The 19,740-nt window shown below is 41.7% G+C and overlaps 1 protein-coding gene across 1 annotated transcript; it reads left to right on the top strand.

Moving 5' to 3' along the window:
- Window positions 1-258: 258 nt before the first annotated feature.
- TRNAU1AP (tRNA selenocysteine 1 associated protein 1) lies at window positions 259-14,715 on the top strand. The gene is made up of 9 exons (XM_032802910.2): window positions 259-351; window positions 477-574; window positions 1,713-1,812; window positions 2,961-3,035; window positions 4,615-4,746; window positions 6,851-6,970; window positions 9,002-9,164; window positions 9,731-9,764; window positions 14,212-14,715. The coding sequence occupies exons 3-9, from the start codon at window positions 1,784-1,786 to the stop codon at window positions 14,346-14,348; spliced, it is 690 nt and encodes a 229-aa protein (XP_032658801.1). The 5' UTR covers window positions 259-351; window positions 477-574; window positions 1,713-1,783; the 3' UTR covers window positions 14,349-14,715.
- The last annotated feature ends 5,025 nt before the right edge of the window (window positions 14,716-19,740 follow it).

Below are 19,740 nucleotides of genomic sequence, written 5' to 3'. Positions count from 1 at the left end.
ACCCTACAGATAGTCTCACCCCTACCTTCCACACAAGTACAGTGCCACCCCCACAGATAGTACTACTCTCTACCCCATTACACCTACAGATAGTGTCACTTCTTACCCTCCTTGCATATGCTGTCATCCCTCTAACCCTCCCATACAGCGCTTCATCCTGTGCAAGGTTTATTCCTAAATACTTCTTCCCCGTGGTTGTTCCTTCTCTGTGTCCCTAAACCTTCATCCCTCAGTTCCCCAATTGTTCTATTTTGCGGACCATCTTGTTGAGACTGGCTCTGTGCACACTTGCTGGTTTATGGGTGTGGGGTTTTGGCCCATGCTGTCAGTGATGCTGACCCTTCTAAACAGGTCTTACTGCCTTTTTTAAGTGTATAGGGAAAGTGCTTCTCCAGGAGGTTTAACTGGTATGGGTGACACTGATGTGTGTGTAATCCCCCCAACTCCCCAAACTAACTTCAACCTTCTCTTTATAGCTGGAGCCATACATGGATGAGAACTTCGTTTCAAGAGCCTTTGCCACCATGGGAGAACTTGTTCTGAGTGTAAAAATCATCCGAAATAGATTGACAGGGTAATCATTTATGTTTACTGTCAGTTCATTTTAATAATATATTCTTGCATTTAGATTATCCCTTTACAAACCACAGGCCTCATAGTGGCCTTGTCTACACTAGCATTGTTCTCCTTCATGTTTCCCACCATTGCTACCAACAATGCAGCTATGTTGGTAAGAACCGTGGAAGAGGCTGGTATTTGAATAGGGTTAGGCACCAATCCTGTATTGCATTTGCATGGACTTCTGTGCCCAAACAGAGCATCGCTGAAGGTAGTGAGTGCCAGGCAGGCACTGCAATCCACCCCACTGGCACACTACACAGTAAAGGATGAAGACCTAATGTAATAGGGTAGTTAAAATGCTAGTGAACAGTCTATACTAGTTCTACCACTAGTGGAGCTGCGCCAGTGTTAGAAAAGGTGGGAAATATAAAGAAAATAGTTATAGTTTAGTCACAGTCTTCTTGGCTCTTTTGATCTCCCTTATAAAGATTAGAATGAAACTAGTGGATGCAGATTAAAATAAAGTCTCAGCCTTATGTAGCTTTGCTTGCAAGTAATTTAAGTCCAACTGTTAGACTCTAGTAGGGAAGTTTGTATTTGTTTTTTTATCTGTTTATTTAGGAAGTTTTAAGAAGTTCACAGATCCTTGCCATGTCAATATTGGAAACAAAACAATCATTACAATGGTTGACTTTTGTTTAAAGAGGCGTTACACAGGAATATAGTAATCAGATCTTTCTGTTTAACAGGGTGTTACCATATTACAAAGTGAGCATCAGGAAATTGGTGTTTTATTAAATGAATAAGTACAAACATGGGGAGAAAAATAATTATGATTTTTGTGAGGTTTGTACTAAATTTATTATTTCTCCCTTCCCCCTTCACCTTGCTGGCTCTGTAACTGGAGTATACAGCTGACATGGCCTTGTGGGCTGTGACTTCATTGGAGATCGTTTGCTGCTTAGTTGCTCCTCTATGCAAGCTGAAGTTAACATTTTGAAAATGTTCTCATTTCAAAATGGTGATTATAGGAAATTCTTCACCCTCTCTGCATCCTTCAGAGAATCATAAGTATTGCACTTTTGCCTGGAAGAATTCTAAATTTTGTAATCTTAAAACTCTCTCTCTCTCTCTCTTCCCCCTGTATTCAGAATTCCAGCAGGCTAATGCTTTGTAGAATTTGCAGATCTGGCTACTGCAGAGAAGTGTTTACACAAAATCAATGGAAAACCGCTTCCTGGTGCCACACCAGTAAGTAAACCAAATTAATTAGTAGAGGAGCAGGAATGAGAGGGATGGAGAAAAGGGATCTCACAATAATTAGGAATTGAGATAAGCAGAATAAACAGCAAATTGTAAGTCCTTGTTTTCTTTAGGATCTTATCAGTATGAAATTACTAACGTTCTTTATAGCAAAGTCTCTGGAAGGGTTTCATTAATTTTTAAGACATACACCTATTTCAGGGTGAATGGATGATTAAAACTTGGGTAGCAGCAGATATTTGCATTTGTGAATTTCTGATCCTTTGCAATGTTGTCAAAGCTGACAGATGAAAAACCAGGCAACAGGAAGGAAAAAGCAGGCTACATATTCCTACCCGCCATGCTGCCCTATGTAACCTGTTACCAGCTAAATACTAGCTGATTACTTTGCACAGATTGTGATATCTTTGTGGGTTGAAATGGAGCTGAGATTTCACTGAGTTTTGAGTAACTTTGGTTTGCCAAGAGAAGCATGAAGTTCAAGCCTCACATCATTCTTGTCTTTAGCAACAAAAATTATTCAAGTCCAGCTACACAGGAAATGCACATCAAAACTACACAAGCAATCTAAAATACAGAGTAAAGTATCAATAAAGTAAAGTATCTAGAAATGTTGTTATGATTGAGGATTTGGTTTCCAGAGTGTCAGATTCCACTTGGTTAACATTCCTGTAAATTACAATTCTCTAAATTTGTATTCTGTATTTTATTTAAAAACACCAAAATGTGGAAGGTCTCATTCGGTGGTGATTGTTGGTACTATTGGGTTTCTCTTCTCTCTGGAGATGTGAAAATGGAAGACCCTGGTGTGTCTCCCAGTCTTCTGCTAGCCTTTTAGAATACTTTTGTAGTAAAGACAGCCAGAATCTCGTGAGGTGAGCAGGCAAGACCTCCTGACGTGGGGGCAGATCCTCAGCTGGTGTAAATTGTCATAGCTCCATTGAAGTCAGTTTACACTGTCTAAGGACTTGCCCTCTAATGCATTAGCCTGCAGACCTGCCAGTGTTAAGCATTTAACACTTGCCATTATTAAGAAAATGGTTTAAAATTAGCCTATTATAACTCACTTTTATTTTTTCTAATTATGATTATTAAAATGTTCTAAAGTGAACCCACATGGTTTTACATATTGTCAGTTTCTGTTTATCCTTGTTGCAGGCAAAGCGATTTAAACTGAACTATGCAACATATGGAAAACAGCCTGATAACAGGTAAGTGTTTAGTATTCAAACATTGTCCTTGTTTGTTTGTGAGCTCCCTTGCAAAAGAGTATTCAGAGAGTGCAATCCATACATTCAGTATTGCTGGACCAGATCAGCTCTTAGCAATACAGAGTAGGGGAATTTTAACTAGAAGCATACAGTTTAAATCTTGATTGCCATTTGGGGTGGATGGTGCCAGGCAACAAACCAATAACTAAGAAACTAGACTGCTTTAAAGTGTAATTACATACAGTGCATTGCCTTAGCAACTTCCATGCATCTCAAGGTGATTCACATAATAAAAATATGTATGTATTGTTTATATAATATCATACATTTGTCTGCACTTTGCAAAATAAAGACAGAATGCCTGCCCAGAAGAGTTCACACAACTAAAGTTGAGAACAACACAGGGAGGGTTAGAGGTACATATGTACAAGATTGACAATAATATGGTTGCTTAGGTGACTGATATTTGCATCTTAGGGGTTACATTTTTATTTTTAGACTGATTCATAAGCCTCTTCGAAGAAGTGCATTTTGAGGAGGGACTCAGAGGTGAGGGTCAAAGCTGGCAGATGGGGTCAGAGAGGGGGTTCCAGCCATATAACAACAATTGTGTGATTAATTCTTGCAATTGCCCCATGTGTTAGGTATTAGCCTTATGTTACAGATGCGTAGCCTGAATTACAAAGAGATTAAGTGTCTTTCCCAGGGACATGCAATAAGTCTGTGGCAGTCAGAAGAACTGGCTCTCTTCACTCTGTTCTATGCTTTGAGCACTTGTAGGCTTTCTAACTTATAAAGAATTTTTAAATTGTACATGTGGAAGGATGGGAAGGAAAGAAAAGGTGTCTTTTATCTCCAGGAATTTATGCTGTGCCATGTTGTTTAAGAATTCCAAGAGTCAAAATATGGCCCCAGTCCTGCAAGCACAGATATATGTACTTAACTTTAAACACAAGTAGTCTACTGACTTCAGTTGCACTACATGTGTGCTTAAATGTTTGCAGCATCAGCGCCTATAATTGATAGATTGCAATTAAAGGTCAGTACATTGGAAACTAGCAAATCTACAAATGAGCTATTACCCAAAAATGGGTAATGGTGGTTTGAAAATCTGAAGCAATACATGTGCCAAATGTTATTTTGAAGGAATTAAACCACAAATCTGTTTTTAAAAAATGGTTTTACAATACCGAATATGAAGAGAAATTAAACCTATATTCACTGCATTTTCTTTTTATTTCTTTGAGGGTATAAATGGTCTCTTGCAGTGTTGGAAACACAAAGACACTGCCATAAACTAGGGTATGTGGAAAAAGTGAAATGGAAGAGCCATCTGGTTTTGCTGCTCCGAGTAGGAAAATACAAGCAGCATAAGCAGTGGAAATTGTTTTTAATGTTTATTATGTACATTACCAGTAACATAGATAAAGGCTTTTAAAAATAATATTGGTATCTCCATAGTGCCTTTAACGCATGCCACTTAATAATCAGATGTTTTGGATAGCTTTCTGTTCTTGTGCATATCACGCTATTTGTTATATTGCTATTCATAAAATGTGCTCTTTATTGACTCCTTTAGTCCAGAATACTCACTCTTTGTGGGAGATCTGACCCCTGATGTCGATGATGGCATGTTATATGAGTTTTTTGTTAAGGTTTATCCATCATGTAGAGGTGGCAAAGTTGTTTTGGACCAGACTGGAGTTTCCAAGTAAGTTTTCCTTATGCCTTTCTCTCTCTTGCTTCATATGTTGTGAGATCTTTTGAAGAAAATAGGCCATCTATAACCTCGTAGACTTTGCCTCTTTCCAAAGGCAGTGAGGGAAAAGGAGTAGTTGTATTAGTTTTGCTTAGGACTTAACAAACCAGATCACAAGACTGAATTGTCTATATTAAACATTCAGTATGTCTGTTTTCTGCTATTCACAATACCATACTTTTTCTACTCTGTATTAGATCCGTGTGTATTTTTATTAAAGATGTTTTATTGCCTGTTAGGAGATTTTCAAAAGCACTAAGTGATTTATGAACACCAGTCCCCTTTGACTTCCAGTGTGAATTGGGCTCCTAAATTCTGTAGATACTTTTGAAAATCTGCCCTGATTACGATGGTTTTGGATGTTTTAGATGCTATAGAAGCCAGATACCAAACAAAACTGATTCACAGTCTAAATATGCTGTAGCTTAACCCTCATTTTCAGATTCTGGAAATGACCCAATCAAAACTAGAAATCTGAAGTCTGCCCTCTTGATATGATTAAATAGGCATCCTAAATGCACCATTTTCCTTTCTGTTGTATCTTCTCAATAAAAGGGTTCTTTGCTCAGCAGTCAAATTTAAAAACAGAATATGTAATTGGGGCAAGGTGAGTGTCCTGTTTTTAATTCTGGCGAAGAGTGCTCTGGTCAGATTCTTTTAAGCTGTAAACTCCTTCCCCCCCGTCTCCAAGAAGGCCTGAACAATACCCAGAATTGGAGTGGTTTTATATTAAAGATGTGATTTTTTTTTTTTAACTTATTTAGTTGATCAGTGCAAATTTTTGTGCGTACACTTACATCAATTTTAAACATGACTTATATTGGTGTAGTTTGCCGCTGTAACATTGCGGGAGCAAACTAAACTGATACCTGTTGAAAACGGGTTATAACTGTGTCTGCAGAGGTGTTTGCTCTGGCTTAATTAATTAGCCCAGGCTTTCTTTCCCTTCCAGCATCCTCTCTCCACCTGGATAGACTCTCTTTTCCTCTCACTCCTAAGGCCTTGATCTTTGTGCCATGTCCAGAGAGGCAGCCCAGCCCACCCCTGCTACCCAGCCCACCCCTGCAAGCTGGTACTATTCAGTCGTGTGCTGCTGAATTACCTCTGACTCACAACCGGCTCTAGATCCCACTTAAAAGCCTTTTCTACTCTAAGAAAATGTTCTAAACGTTTTCTGCTGTTGCCAGTTCTGGTTCAGCTTTACTGGTGTTAGTGACATTGGAAGGCCTTGTGTTGAAGGGCAGCTGGCTGCGTGCCACTGTTGTTCAAGTGAGGCTGCCCAGGGCAGATATATAATTATATGTCCAGTGTGGCTAATGCTGGCAGAGAAGCGCAGGTGTTATCAACAGCAAGAAACTTCGTAGAAAAGTTCCCAAGTGTAGATGGGCTTTGACTGTGAAGTCTGTCTTAATCCACCCTGTAGAAAAGCAAACTCTTTGCATCACATTGGGGCCAGCTTTAGACACAAGTGATGCCCGTGGCTGCTTATTAGCTCTGCACTGACTGAAAAGCTATACGGGCTGGCTTCGATTCCCCCTTTCCTGTACTGCTGCCAGATGGGGAAGAAACTTCTGGTCTGATTCTTTCTTCTCCCTCTTCCCTTCATCTCCATAGCTTGAGGTCACACAAATCAAAAGCCTGGTTCTTCTTCCCAGTGTCTATACAGGTGCCTAAGAACTTTGAGCGGTACCTACCTTTCATCTTCTCACTTGCACCACACCCCGTCCACGCTTTTAGCTCCAACACATCTCATGCCAGTTGCACAAAGGTCCCCAAAAATCCAGTGGTACAAGATGTATATTATTGTTCTGATGCCTTTGAAAACACTGCAAATAATAGAAAGTCACTGCAATAGGGAATCATTTAATCCCTGCTTAAAAAAACAATGGAAAGGCTTTCACTTTTATGTTGACATTTCACTAGCGAAGTATTCTCCCAAGTCCATGTTTTATTAGTTCTACAGTATTCTTAAACCCATGTGGGTTTGTCTTAAACATCTGAAAATGAAATGTCTTTTGCTTTAGTGTGATACAAACCATTCCATGTCTTTCTGCAGAGGTTATGGGTTTGTGAAATTCACGGACGAGCTGGAACAGAAAAGAGCCCTGACAGAGTGCCAAGGGGCTGTGGGATTGGGCTCTAAACCCGTACGCTTGAGTGTGGCCATACCAAAAGCGTAAGTATGGGAGCAGATGAATGTTTTGTAATAATTATCTTTCCTGTTCACAGTTCATATTCGTATTTAGCAGCTGATAACAAAGCAAAATCTCTGTAGTTTAAATTGCATAAGACTTTCTGATTTTGTAAATGATTTTCAAAATCTGTTTTTAAAATCAAATGTAAAGATCAATTTCAGTTAAAATGAATTATGTGAATGTTGAAACTGGAGTTACTGTACTGAAGTTCATTAAACGTTGATTTGGACTGTTTGACTTTTTTATTGATATGTCTTATAGTGGTGAAAATCGTATGCAATAAAGAGAACTGAGCTTTTCATACCTGTTTGATTTTTGCTGCATATCTACACACAGGAGGATACTGTCAGGAAGTTTGTAGTCTGCATTTCAGAAGAATATGTCTTAAACTTAATATGAGTAGAGAGATCTGGTATTTTTACTCTTTGAAAAGTTTGTGGTTTGGATTTAAACATTCCTGTACAGATCTACCAAGCCAAAATTTATTTATTTATTTTTTTTTTAGGCACCCATCCAGTGCTTTCAGTGCCTATCCCACACCATAAAATCACAAAACAAACAAGGGAATGTCCATAATTGTCTCAGATAGCCACATTATACTAGCATATGAGAATCCCCCGTCCCAAAAATGACATTGACCAGAAACATTGAAAATAAAGATTAATCTGATAAAAAATGACCAGCCTCATTTCTTTGTCCAGCCTGAGCGAAGTGCAAAAATTAAACCAAGACTAAACGTTACATTTTCAAAACTCTGTTTTAATCATGTACTTCAGTAAGAAATTCAGGTTTGTTTCTTTTTTAAATAAATTTTTTTGACCTGGCAATGTCCCTTTACATTAAAATAGGACATGGTCTAACCTTGCTCATTTGACTTGTAGGTAACCAAAGTGTGGTCTCTTTGGTAATCCCATAGCAGTGTTCAGCAGGCATTAAACTCTTTGGGGTAGGGACCATCTTTGTACAGCACTTAGCACAATGGGATCCTGGTCCGTGATTAAGGCTCCTTGGCATTATGGTAATAGAAATAATAAATAATTGCTCCCCAGTCAATTTTTCAATGTCCCCGAAACTCTTGGGTGGGAACAGGGTTGTCCTGCAGTGTTAAGATTTTGTTTGCTCTTTATTCTAGCACTCTTTCATTTCTTAATTAAGGGTATTTCCATATGTGAAATAATGTTTTCATTTTTAAGGGATATTTGCCCTCTTTCCTTTCTGCCCCCATCGTTTATTTCAAACCATATTAATCAGGAACCTGTACCCTGAAAGCATTGCCATTGTATGGAAAACAAAGAGAATTTGACATATTCACAGACCATTTGAAAACTAAAATTTTTCATTTCTATGGCCCTTTTCAACCCAAAGTACTTCATAAACAATGTGCATATCACAGCACAGAACTGCACCCACCTCTGAGAGGAAGGAGGCAACCATTCATCACACAGCCTGCTGCATACTAGTAGTGAGGGGAAGTTTCGTCACAGACCAGGGTATACTACTATTCTTTTGCAAAACTCTTAGGGGTCTTCAGCACCCACATACAGAAAAAGGAGTCCCTGTTTTTAAAGCCCAGAACCACCCCCTAAACCCTTGCGTACGCTACACAGTACTCAGTGTATCCCTACTTCATCAGCTGGATGAAGGGATGAATCCTCCCTGCAGGGATTTGAATCCTGGGTTCCAGTGACTAGGTATTCCAGACCTGATGCTCACAATTCTCAGTTATTCCCTCTCCTACTCTCCAAAATTGTGCTACATGAATCCAGTAGTAAGAAAGCAAAGTGTTCTAATAATTAAAATAATAATGGGGGCAGGAGTGGGGATGGAAAGCCAACCAGTCCCTCCTACAAGTGTCTGAGAATGGAAAAACAAACAAACAAAACATCACCAACAAAAGATTCCCCTGTGGTCCACAGTATTGGAAGATGATGTAGATCAAATTATGTCACTCGTCTGTTTTTTCCCTTAAATCTTCATAGTTTGTAACGTCTTTCTTTTTATTTTTTTTAAAGTAACCGTGTGAAGACGGTGGAGTACAATCAGATGTACAACTATAATTATAACCAGTATTACCAACAATATCAGAACTACTATGCCCAGTGGGGATACGACCAGAACACAGGCAGTTATAGCTACAGCTATCCCCAGTATGGATACACACAGAGCACCATGCAGGTAGGGCTGTGGCACTAACTTCTTATATTTCAATAATCTCTCATCACAAAAGATCCCAGAGCATTTTACAAACAGGAGAGGTACACCTGTTTTCCTGGGTCCTTGATCTTCCTGCCACGTAAGGAAGTGAAGCCACCTAGCAAACAGCTGACTGGTATTGTGGCCTGCTGCTTTACCTTTATGCTGGGTAAAGGAGTCAGAGCTGTATAAAGGGACACTTGAAGCCCTAGTTGTGGCTGGGGGAAGGATACCCTGGTATAGGCATTGTGGATGACAGCCATAAGGTTGCCTTTCAAGGATCCCACCACAAGTCCTGGTGTATGGTTTGTGCCAGGAACAAGGCCTCTGTGTGCAGACTGCAGGGACTCCAGGTTGGGCTGCATCTTTTAGACCTACACAGAATCTCCAAGCCTGCTAGGGCTGGACCCCAGGGCTTGGGTACTAAGGATTCTGCTTTAATCAGCCCCGTGTGAGCGTCCTAGTGGTGGTGGCAGTAATGAGCAGGTGATGTTTTCAGACACAGTTATATATTTGTTCCCCTGAAGATATTTTTGTTGCCCTTGCAGACATATGAAGAAGTTGGTGAGGATGCATTGGAAGGTACGTGTCTTTATTTTAAATCTGTGTTGCAACTGGCTGTTTTCATTATATTGATATAGAGTTTTCATGGATTGGCATTTCACATCTGTATTTTTGAATGAATTTGGGGTTCATGAAAGTTTCAGATTGGTAGTGTGGACAGGTACTGTGCAGACTTCCCTAAGAAGTCCCTTTCTCTGCACCCTTATTCCAAACTTACTGTTCCAGTCTTGAGCCTTGCGGGGGCACAGACTAATTGTCTTTGCTAGCATTGAGAGGATTGTATGGAATAGTGCTTATACCCTTCCACCCTTGAAAATATGAACTGAAATCATGTGCAGATCAAAAGATGTTGTCCTTCCTTTAATAAATCTTCTGTTATAAAACCATCGCAGTTGTGTATTCTGTTTGTTCAGGGTATCACTATCCTTTTATATTTAATCAGGAAGCAGCAACAATTTTTGTGTGGCATTCACTCTGATAGTCATGAGCTGAGTATGTAACTTATAGGATGTCTCATTCTTTTAAATGTAAAGGATCTGGCTGCTTGACTTTTTTTTTTATGTATACAAGGGTCTATCTGAGTATGACATCACTTAACTGGAAAGCCCTCTTTGTTTCTAAAAATATTTCATAATATAAGATAATTCTTCTCCTCTGATATTGATACAGCAAAGCACCAAATTGTGGGGGGGTTTCTTGCTGACTAAACTTGCCCTGTATTTAGATGTTGAATTTTATACAAAACGCAAAAATATATTATCTAATAATATTTTTAAATATTCCTCACATGATCTATTCATGTCTGATCTGATTAAAATGCAGCATTATTACAATCGAATTTTTACACTTCTATGGTCTGTTTTTTCTTTTTTTCCGTTTCAGTGGGCCAGTCAATTTCACTTCATTCTTTGACTCATGCACTTTGCTGGCACTGTGCTAACCTGATAATGTAATCTTTGAGTTGCATATGTGACAGAGGAATATTAAATCCAGTTGGTTGGGTTTTTTACAGTGGAAATACTTCTGGGATTTTTTAATTTGTTTTTTGCCAGTCCAAGTACACGGCTAACTCAACCTCACAGGTCCCTTTAAAGTTTACATTTTTTGTAGTAATAGAATGTCAGCACATTACGCTTTGCTGTTCAATTTCAAAGTGCTTTACAAACATTTTCTCTAAATGTAAAATGGGGACCCTGTTCAGACCTACCTCACAGGGGTGTTGTGCCACTTGCTCGGTTCATGATGAATTTAATGAAATAAATACTATTGGGAATTGTGTGATTTTAGGAAACTTTAATTTCCCAGCTATAAATTGGAGGACAAGTACTACTAATAATCATAGGGCCCAGATATTCCTGGATGTGATAACTGACAGATTTCTTTACGTGAATAGTCACGAACCAACAAGAAGTGATGCCATTTTAGCTTTAGTTTTGGTAAGCAGCGAGGACCTGATAGAAGAACAGGTTGTAGACGTGGTTGGTTTGAATGATCATGAACAGGGCTCCGTGTTTGTCATGGAGGTGGCAGAAGTCACAGATTCCGTGACTTCCTGAGACCTCTCTGACTTCTGCAGTGGTCAGTGTGGCTGACCCCAGAGCCGCTGAGTAGCTGGCCCTGTGGACAGCCACACCGACCACTGTTGAAGCAGCTCTGCAGCCAGCTGCTCGGGCAGCCCTGCAGCCAGCCATGCCAGCCACTGCTGGAGCAGCCCTGGCCCCAGAGCCAGCCACACCTGCCGCTGCTCTGGCAGCACTAGGCAGCTGGCTCTGGGGACTGGCACAGCAGCGGCCGATGCAGCTGGTCCCAAGGGCCGCCTGAGCAGCAGTCCTGGGGCAGTGGGAGCCCAGGGTGCACACACTCTTTTGGTCTCTCCCTCCCCCCCGGCTGCTGGTGCCACAGGCGCCCCTCCTCCTGCAATGTCCCTCCCCTCCCCCCCCCAAGATTCAATCAGGGGTATTTATGGTATAAATCATGGACAGATCACAGGCTGTGGTTTTTTGTTTCTTTCTTGTGACTTGGCCATGACTTTTACTAAAAATACCCGTGCTTAAATCGTAGCCTTAATCATGAAACAATTCAGTTTAATCTAAATGGAAGAATAAATAAAAATAAGTCTGCAACTAGGGTTCTTGATTTCAAAAGGACAAACTTAAAGGAATGAATTAGGGAAGTGGACTGGACTGAAGAACTCCAAGAATCTCACTGTGGAAGAGGCTTGGAATTACTTTGTCAAAGTTGCAGAAACTATCTAGAGTCTGCATCCCAAGCAAGGGGAAAAATTTGTAGGGGTTGCTGACTAAACTGAATGAACCAGCATCTCAAGCAGGTTATTAAGAGAAAGCAGAAAGCCTATAAGGAATGGAAGAAGAGATGGATCAGCAAGGAACACTACCTCTTGGAGGTCAGACAGTGTAGAGGAAAAAGTGAGAACTGCCAAAAGCCAGTCAGAGCTGGACCTTGCAAAGGAAATTAAAACCAATAGTGAAAGGTCCGTTAGTCATATAAATAAAAAAGAAAACAAGGAGAGAAGTGGAAACACTGCAGCTGGGGGAAAGGTTAAAGATAAACTAGGTCTGGCCCAACACCTAAATGAATACTTTGGCTCAGTTTTTAATAAGATTAATGAGGAGCTTGGGGACAGTGGCAGGGTGACTAATGGGAATGAGGATATGGAAGTAGAAATCTGAGGTGGAAGCCAAATTCAAACAGCTTAATGGGACCAAACTGGGAGACCTGGATAATCTACATCCAAGAATCATAAAAGGAACTGGCACATTAAATTGCAGGCCCAATAGCAAGGATTTTTAATGACTCTAAACTGGAGGGTCATGCCCTGTGACTGGAAAGTTGCAAATACGCGATCTGTATTTAGAAAGGGGGTGGGGGGAAGTGATCCAGAAACCACAGACCCATTAGTTCTACTGCAGTTTTATGCAAGGTCTTAGAACAAATTTAGCAGGAGAGAGTAGTTAAGGACATAGAGGTATGTGGTAAATGGAATAAAATACCACATGGTTTAACAAAAGGTAGATTGTCTAGACCAGCCTGATCTCTTTCTTTTAGAGGATAACTGATTTTCTAGACAAAGGAAATGCAGTAGATCTATTCTATCTGGATTTCAGTAAAGAATTTGATACAGTTCCACATCGTAAATTATTAGTTAAATTGGAGAAGATGGGGATTAATCCAAGAATCAAAAGGTGAGCAAGGAACTGGTTAAAGGGGAGACTACAATGCATCATGCTGAAAGGTGAACTTCCAGACTGGAGGGAGGTTATTAGTGGAGTTCCTCAGAGAAAGACTTAAGTGTATTATTAGCTGATCACAGGGTGACTACGAGCCGCCAATGTGATGCAGCCATGAAAAAAGGCTAATGCAATCCTAGGATGCATCAGGCGAGGTATTTCCAGTAGAGACAGGGAAGTGTTACTACTATTATACAAGGCCCCTGTGAGACCTCTGGAATGCTGTGTGCAATTCTGGTCTCTCATGAATTCATACTGGAACACGTGCAGAGAAGGGCTACTGGCTGGTCAGAGGAATGGAGAACCTACCTTACAAGAGGAGACTTGAGGATTTGGCTTGTTCAGCCTAACAAAGCAAAGGCTGAGGGGAGATATGGTTGCTCTCTCTAAATACATGAGCGAGATAAACAGCAGGGAGGGAGACGGGTTATTCAAGTTAAGGGCCAGTGTTGGCACAAGAACAAATGGATATAAACTGGCCATCAGCAAGTGAAGACTTGAAATTAGACTAACGCTTCTAACCATCAGAAGAGCGAAGTTCTGGAACAGCCTTCAAAGGAAAGTGGTGGGGGACAAAAAACTGACTTGTTTCAAGACTTGTTTATGGAGGGGATGGTATAATGAGGTTACCTGCAGTGGCATATGGTACATCCACAACAGCTATTAGCAAATACCTCCAGTGGCCAGAGATGGGACACTAGATGGGAGGGTTCAGAGAATTCCTTCCCAGGTTTCCGGCTGGTGGGCCTCGCCCACGTGCTCAGGGTCTAACTGATCATCATATTTTGGGTCAGGAAGGAATTTTCCCGTGGTCAGATTGACAGAGACCCTAGGGGTTTTTTGCCTTCAGCAGCAGCATGGGTCACTTTCTGGTTTGCAGTAGAGTAAATGGTGGATTCTCTGTAATTTTGTCTTTAAATCAAGATTTGAGGACTTCAGTAACTCAGTCAGAAGTTATGGGTCTATTACAGGAGTAGGTGGGTGAAGTTCTGTGGTCTGTGATGTGCAGGAGGTCAGAGTAAATGATCATGACAGTTTCTTCTGTCATTAAAGTCTATGACTGTGAAGCATTTTCAGATGCTCAGGTTGAAAGTTCTCTTGCAAGTGCCAGGAATGTATAGTGAACCTCTGCATTTGTTTCAATACAATTCATGTTAGTTATTTGTAAGGACAATTTGTATGTGACCCATTGATGCCTTGTTTCTTTCCTCTTTTAGATCCAATGCCTCAGATGGATGTGACAGAAGCAAACAAACAGTTTATGGAACAGAGTGAAGAACTCTATGATGCCTTGATGGACTGTCACTGGCAGCCTTTGGACACTGTCTCTTCAGAGATTCCAGCCATATTATAGCCTCATTGCAGAGGCATTGTCTCTACATGACAAGCCAGCGGGCACCAGACTCCTACGCTGCACCTGGAACCTGCAGTAGTGAAGGGATGGCCCCTCTTCCACCCAGGTCTCTGACTCAAAGTACAGGGAGACTGTGGCATTTCCTGTGCACAATGAGTATTGGAGGAGCATCGTGGTAGCTTTTATTCATGGTGAAAATTAGAACTGCAACAGTTTTATTCCTTTGGTCTTGAAATGAACTCTTAATACTTCTTGGGGAATTGTAATTTATAAACTTTAAACAAGATGGCACAGGGGAAAGACTCTTCTCCAATATACAATAAAAAAAAAAATTGGTCTTTTAAGTAAAATTATCCTTTGCATTTTGGATCCTGCTCTTCTCTCTGTTTTGCTATTCATCTAGCTGTCTTATACTCACATGAAACTACTTTCAGTAAATATGTTCTTTAAAAAATCACCGTCAATCACCACTCAAACGTCTCAACGACTCAGCATGGAATGGGTAAGGTGGCTGTAGATCACAGGGAAAAACATGTTGACAGAGGCTTTTGCTATGCTTTATCTATACACCAATGTAGCACTACCAGGCTTCTGGCATGGTGATCTTGAGCAATCTGGACAGGGAGGGGTTTTTGGGAGATGGAGAGGATGAGTAGTAGTATGAAACTATCATAGGCTCATGCTCTCTACCTAGCCATTAGCACAGTTTTGCTTGCCTAGGTCTTGATGTATGTGTGAGGAATTTCTCCCCCAGTGGTCAGAGGAACAATTTATAATGTTGCTAACAACAATCCCATTTAAATGTGGTTCTGTCTACAACAGTCCATTGATATGGACAGGCCTTGACGGGCCATTAAGATTCTAGACTTTACTTTTCCTGTCCTGTCTGGGTGAATGTTTTAAAAGTAAAATTTAAAATAATGAATGAGAAACGGGTCAGAGCAATGTAATTAAATATATTGTGTAACTTCCAAGGTGCCACTCGCATGAAAGACAGTTTTCTAATTGCTGTTGTACATGCTGGATGGGGTAGCAATGTACTTAAGCTAATGCTGTGTTGTATTAGGTGTGACAGGAAGAAAAGGCACTTATGTACATACTAGTATATTAAAAGCCCTTTTCAGGCTTCATTGCCATATAGTCTTTGCAAAATAGGAGCAGACAAACTACCTGCAATAAACATCTCCCAGGAAAGCATTTGGTAACTAAAATTGTGACTATGAAGCATTTAATTGCCCCTCTATCCCTGCTGATGCAGAAATTTGCAACAAAACCTATGTACATCGCTACCTCGATATAACGCTGTCCTTGGGAGCCAAAAAATCTTGCCACATTATAGGTGAAACCGTGTTATATCGAACTTGATTGATCCACTAGAGTGCGCAGCCTTGCCCCCCCGGAGTGCTGCTTTACCATGTTATATCCAAAGTCATGTTATATCGGGTCTTGTTATATCCGGGTAGAGGTGTACTCATAGATTCATAGACTTAAGATCAGAAGGGACCTTTATGATCATCTAGTCTGACCTCCTCAATGAACCCGCTGCTGTGACAAGGCTCTTTCTGTAATTAGAGTACAGATCAGTCTGTTTTTTATCAAGTGCAATGGAAATAGTAAACATGATGTGATGTTTCATGAGACAACTGCGACTTACATGTTCAGTGTTGTTTTAAGTGAGTGACAGTAAGGGAAATATAGGACCTCTACATTCTTTGCATGTCTATGTATATACGTAGGTCTCCCACCGTCATCTTTACTTGCCCAGTTGAATGTTAACATTGTCTTGAGCTATGATTGTATTGGGCTTAAGGATCTGACTGTTCTGTGAAGACACCTTTTATGGTTAGTACAGTTGGACAGGTGGGAGGAAGCTGAGCGCATTTTTCTGCTCATGTAACTGACCAGCAGTGTTACATGGCAGACTGTCTCCCTTTGTTTCTGAGGTTTCACTTCAGTAGAATGGAATTTTAGCAGGGACACACAGAGGTCTGTACTAGCCTGTTGCTCAGTGCTTTTGATTGAGTGTTCATATAGCAAGCTGCAAGAATAATGTTCTGAATACCTTATTCTCTCCTGCCCTACCACAAAGGAAAAAAAATGTTCCAGGGCTATGATTTCATAGTTTAGCACTCCTGGGTTAATCTGTTTGCTGAAGGCGACCTGAGGCTGTGCCTGAAATGTACCTGTTTTATTAACATCAATACATGCGACAGTTATAAGGCTGATCAGTGCTGCAATCCTAGCTAATATTTCCTAATGGATGGCTAAGCCACCTAATATCTTGTCCTCCTAGTGTACCCTGTCACAAGGGCGGGGGGCTTTCAGGAGAATGGAGAATAAAGGAACCCCTTTAAAAACCCTTTGTGTAGAGAAGGAAGGGCAAGTGGGTGCAGTGTAGTGCCTTTCACCCACCGCAATCATTTTTAACTGACCATGCCCCTATCAAATCCACAGCACTCCTAGAGCTGGCATAGTTGAAAAGAAGCCAAGAATGACTCATTTTTCTTTACTGTCCCTGTCCAGTTTGTTCCATTGGCCAGCTGCACGGTTACCTGAGATGTCTAGTGATGGGAGGGGACAGCTATCTAGATGCAGAGCAATTCTGGGAACTCGTATGGAAGCCTGAAAATGTTTTGGAGGAAGTGGTAGGTACAGAAACCAGCAAGAATTCCTCGAGAAACCTGTTAGTGGATTTGTATAGAGCCTGATATAGCTCACCCTTTCCTCTAGAAGAGGAACTGCTGTGAGCCTAGGGGCTGTGCTGAGGTTATTTACTGGTCGGGAACTCTCTGAAATGAATATAGAGAAGGGAAGGTGATAGGAATCCCTCCCTTCGCTTCCCTCCTCCAGTGTAAGTGGCTGATCACACTCTAATGGAGAATAAGGACAGGCAATTCCCCACTGCAACGTTTGAGTGGGTGTACGGGGATCCCTGGGCAGTGGGACTCAACCAGAGGTACGCAAAGGTCTTCCAGAGGGTATGTCAACTTATCTAGATATTTGCCTAGTTTAACAACAGGTTATGTAAAAAGCACTGGCGAAGTCAGAACAAAGGAAAATTTCATACAATGACTTGTTAATACTGCTCTATATACTACATCAGTGTTTCTCAACCAGGGGTTTGCCACCCTGAAAGGGGTCATGGGACAAGTTTAGGGGGGCTGCAAGTGCAGGGTTGGCATTAGGGAGTGACAAGCAGGACAGTTGCCTGGGGCCCCACACAGCTAAGCTACATGCTTCAGCTTCAGCCCCGGGGAGCAGGGCTGAAATCAGACTCCTGAAAGGGGTCCAAGAGTCCAGAAAGGTTGAGAACCACTGTCCCTGGGCACTGGACAAATGGACAGATTCACTGTCTCAGGCAAGGGGGAAGGGCAAAGAGAAAAAAGCTGATTCTCCGCCATGTCCTTGCGGCGGGGGTGGGGGTGTCCCAGGTCTTGGCAAGGGAGTAGGAAGCAGAGACAGGTTCCCCACCATAGCCTCAGGGGGAGGTGGAAAAGTGGGCAATCCTTGCACCCCTGCCTTTTGGGATGGGGAGGGCAATCATGAACCCTAGACAGACTTTTTTTGGAAGTGGAGGGGGCAGTGGTGGTAGTCTCAGGGCAAGCTTCCCAGCATTTTTTTGTGGGTGGAGATGTTGAATTACCCACCCCAGCCTTCTGGAGAGTCATTCATCCTTCATCTGCAGCATCTTAGTCCTCGTTTATTTTCTCTTCTGTCTTCTCCAGCTCCGCATCAGAGCACAGAGGGGCCTTTAATGCAGTGTTGCGAAACTTCCCGTGGCTTGGTGTCCACTGGTCAGTTGGAACCCAAATGAAATGTTGTCTTGATAACATGGACAATTTTTTCAGACGTCTACAGAAAAAGCCCAGATTTATTAGCATTCGGTATAGCCCGAGACACACCAGACTGCCTGCATGGAGTAAACTAAATTCTAATTTTTGTTCATCTCGCTCAAAGCAAGAAATCAGTGGCAGCGCCCGTTAAAACACACTGCATTCTGTAGTTTATTCATTGCCCTGTAAAACCAATCAGGGTGCTGCTTTCATCTTTTCTGCCTTTCTGCAAAGCATTACATTATTCAGAAGTGACAAGATGCTTCTGTGGGAAAGGTGCAAATGGCTTTGTTTTATCTAAGAACATTCTGCATGGTACTCTCTCTGTTTGCAGGACAAGCTCATACTCCTTGTCTCGGAGCAAGTGGCTCATACTATACCCAGGATTAAACCAATTGCATCTTACACAGCTAATATAATAATGAATGTTTATTTCACCGGTGTTAACATGTTATGTCTGTCCCCCAGCACCTCATACACACATGGAGAAGTTGCAGGCATTAGAAGTATGCAGCTGAGGCCTGTGTTACCAGCTGGGAAGCTGGTGGGATTGCAGGCTCTTCTAGCATACCACTTGACTTCTTGACCATAGGATGTTGTTAATATCAGTAGAGGTTCTTACTCCAATCAGGAGATCTAATTCAATAACCACAGTGACCTTCAATTCAGGCACAACGTAAATGGCATGATTTGTGAATGATTTCTTTGCCCCCCCCTTTGGAATTCCAAATACCTACGCTCTTTAGGCTGTGACGTGACCAATCTCTCTCTTTTGGACAACATGGAACGTGGTCTTTTTTCCCTTTAACATTTTGAAGATAATTCTGTTCACCAACTTTTCAGACAGAGTTCAAGTTATGAGTGTCAGTTCAGTCCCTGTATCCAGGGAAATGATAATAGTCAAGGTATCCTGGGGGAAGGAGAGGTGGAATGCTTTTGGGGTGGAATTCAGTCCCCATGTTGTTGTTTTTTGCAGGGGGAGAGGGAGAAGGCTTCTTCCCAAAGTTGCCATAGGGTGGTAGACTGGAAATCTCATGCAATTGTTTCAGAAGGCAGGGGTTGGGGAAAACCTCACTTCCTTGTGCTTTTGGAAGAGGGGTATGTATGGAAAATGTCTCGTGGGCAGATGAGAGGCACACACCCTTCCCCTATACATGCACATTTTGGAGGAGAGGGCGGTGGGCTACTGCATCACCCCTAGACTTTTTCAAGGGTGAAGAACCCCACAGTAAAACCTGAAGGAGGCAGGGGTCCTGTGGAAGAAATCGCAGGTGATGGTATAATTAAAGTCTGTATCCAGGACTGCCAAGAGCGGGTTTGGGCCCCTGTGAAAAAAATTTTTCAGGCCCCCCAGCAAGGGTGGACCGGCTCAACAGGGCTGACAAAGCCAGGGAAGCCAGATGCTGGGGCCCCTTCCAGACGCCCGGGCCCGTAATTTGTACTCGCTTCCCCTCCCTCTGGTCAGCCCTGTCTGTATCCTACTGCAAATGCACAAGGGGGGTGGGGTGGGAATTCAGATGACACAGGCAGCCTCGGCTCTAGAGCTGCCTGACTTTGCA

The sequence above is a fragment of the Chelonoidis abingdonii genome, chromosome 25 (genome assembly GCF_003597395.2).
Source record: "Chelonoidis abingdonii isolate Lonesome George chromosome 25, CheloAbing_2.0, whole genome shotgun sequence".
In the NCBI taxonomy this organism is placed as follows: Eukaryota; Metazoa; Chordata; order Testudines; family Testudinidae; genus Chelonoidis; species Chelonoidis abingdonii.
This window is presented reverse-complemented; position numbering and strand designations above follow the sequence as displayed.